This window comes from Aureococcus anophagefferens (assembly GCF_000186865.1).
Source record: "Aureococcus anophagefferens unplaced genomic scaffold AURANscaffold_2179, whole genome shotgun sequence".
NCBI lineage: Eukaryota > Pelagophyceae > Pelagomonadales > Pelagomonadaceae > Aureococcus > Aureococcus anophagefferens.
In genome coordinates, this window is record NW_008706695.1 from 1 (window position 1) to 1048 (window position 1048).

Consider the following 1048-nt stretch of genomic DNA (forward strand, 5'->3'; position numbering starts at 1 on the left):
AGCGCGCGGACTTGAGCCGCGGCGGCTCGTCGAGCGCGTGCCTCACCTTGTCCTGGGCCGCGAGGTGCTGGAGGCGCGCGCCCTCGTAGATTTCCTTCTCCTCCTCGTCGTCGTCGTCGGCGCCGGGCATGAACTCGAAGTCGACCTGCTTGGGCCAGCCGCTCCCGATCTGCGTGACGTCGTCGATTTGCGTCTCCGCGATGTCGACGGCGGCGCGCGCGCCGTCGAGCTCGAGGACGCTCGACGCCGACGAGCAGACCACGGTCTCCGCGAGCTCGCCGAAGCTCCCGCGGCGGCCGCCCGGGTCCGCGGGGTCCGACACGCAGGCGAGGCCGGCGTAGTCCATCTGGCCGCCCGGGGGCGGCTCCACGGCGTGGCCCTCGGTGCTGCAGAGGTAGATGTGCCCGGCGTCCTGCGCCATCGCGTCGTACGAGGCCGCAGGCGTGTGCTCACGGCGTCGTTGGGTTTTTGTGGTCGTCCATCAGCTTTTTGAGGGAGTTTCGTAAGATTAAGGTCCCGCCGGGGTATTTACTCTGAGTTTGTCCCCTGTTGAAGCGGCACAGTGCAGCAAAAGCCGTCGTTGCATGGGCTTTTCTTCGCGGCGCTCGCGATGGCGTCTGAGCGTTATGCGCCGGGATCGGCACTGGGGAAGGTGTCTCGCTACCGCCCCAAACGCCCTCGTTCGGGCGTCGACCCGCCACGACGCGGATCCAGCGCGGTTGGGGCGGCGTCGACCATGCGGAAGCCGTCGAACCCGACGTCGGTCGGCTCGAGGTCCCGAGGGGCAGCCCGAGGCGCCTGGGGTGGGTCCACGCCGCCCGAGATGGTCTGGACCCGACCCCATGGTGGTATGGAACGGATCGAGACCATGTCCGGCGGCAGGGGCAGCCCCAGACACCCCACGGCCACCGTCGGGACGAAACGCCGTCAGAGCTCGGCCCGGTGGACTCGACGATTTCGGGCTCCCCCGAGGAACCTGCCGCGCTGGACGCGACGGGGTCGATGACGAACGATCTCCGCTGCTGCGATGGCTCGAAAACTATGTTAG

At 68.6% G+C, this 1048-nt stretch overlaps 1 protein-coding gene across 1 annotated transcript; it reads right to left on the reverse strand.

Annotated features, from left to right (window-relative positions):
* Window positions 1-46: 46 nt before the first annotated feature.
* AURANDRAFT_69544 (hypothetical protein) lies at window positions 47-421 on the reverse strand (the record flags this gene model as incomplete). Its single annotated transcript, XM_009045316.1, has 1 exon — window positions 47-421. A coding segment is annotated over one exon (375 nt), but the record flags the coding sequence as incomplete, so codon positions are not given.
* Between the last annotated feature and the right edge of the window lie 627 nt (window positions 422-1048).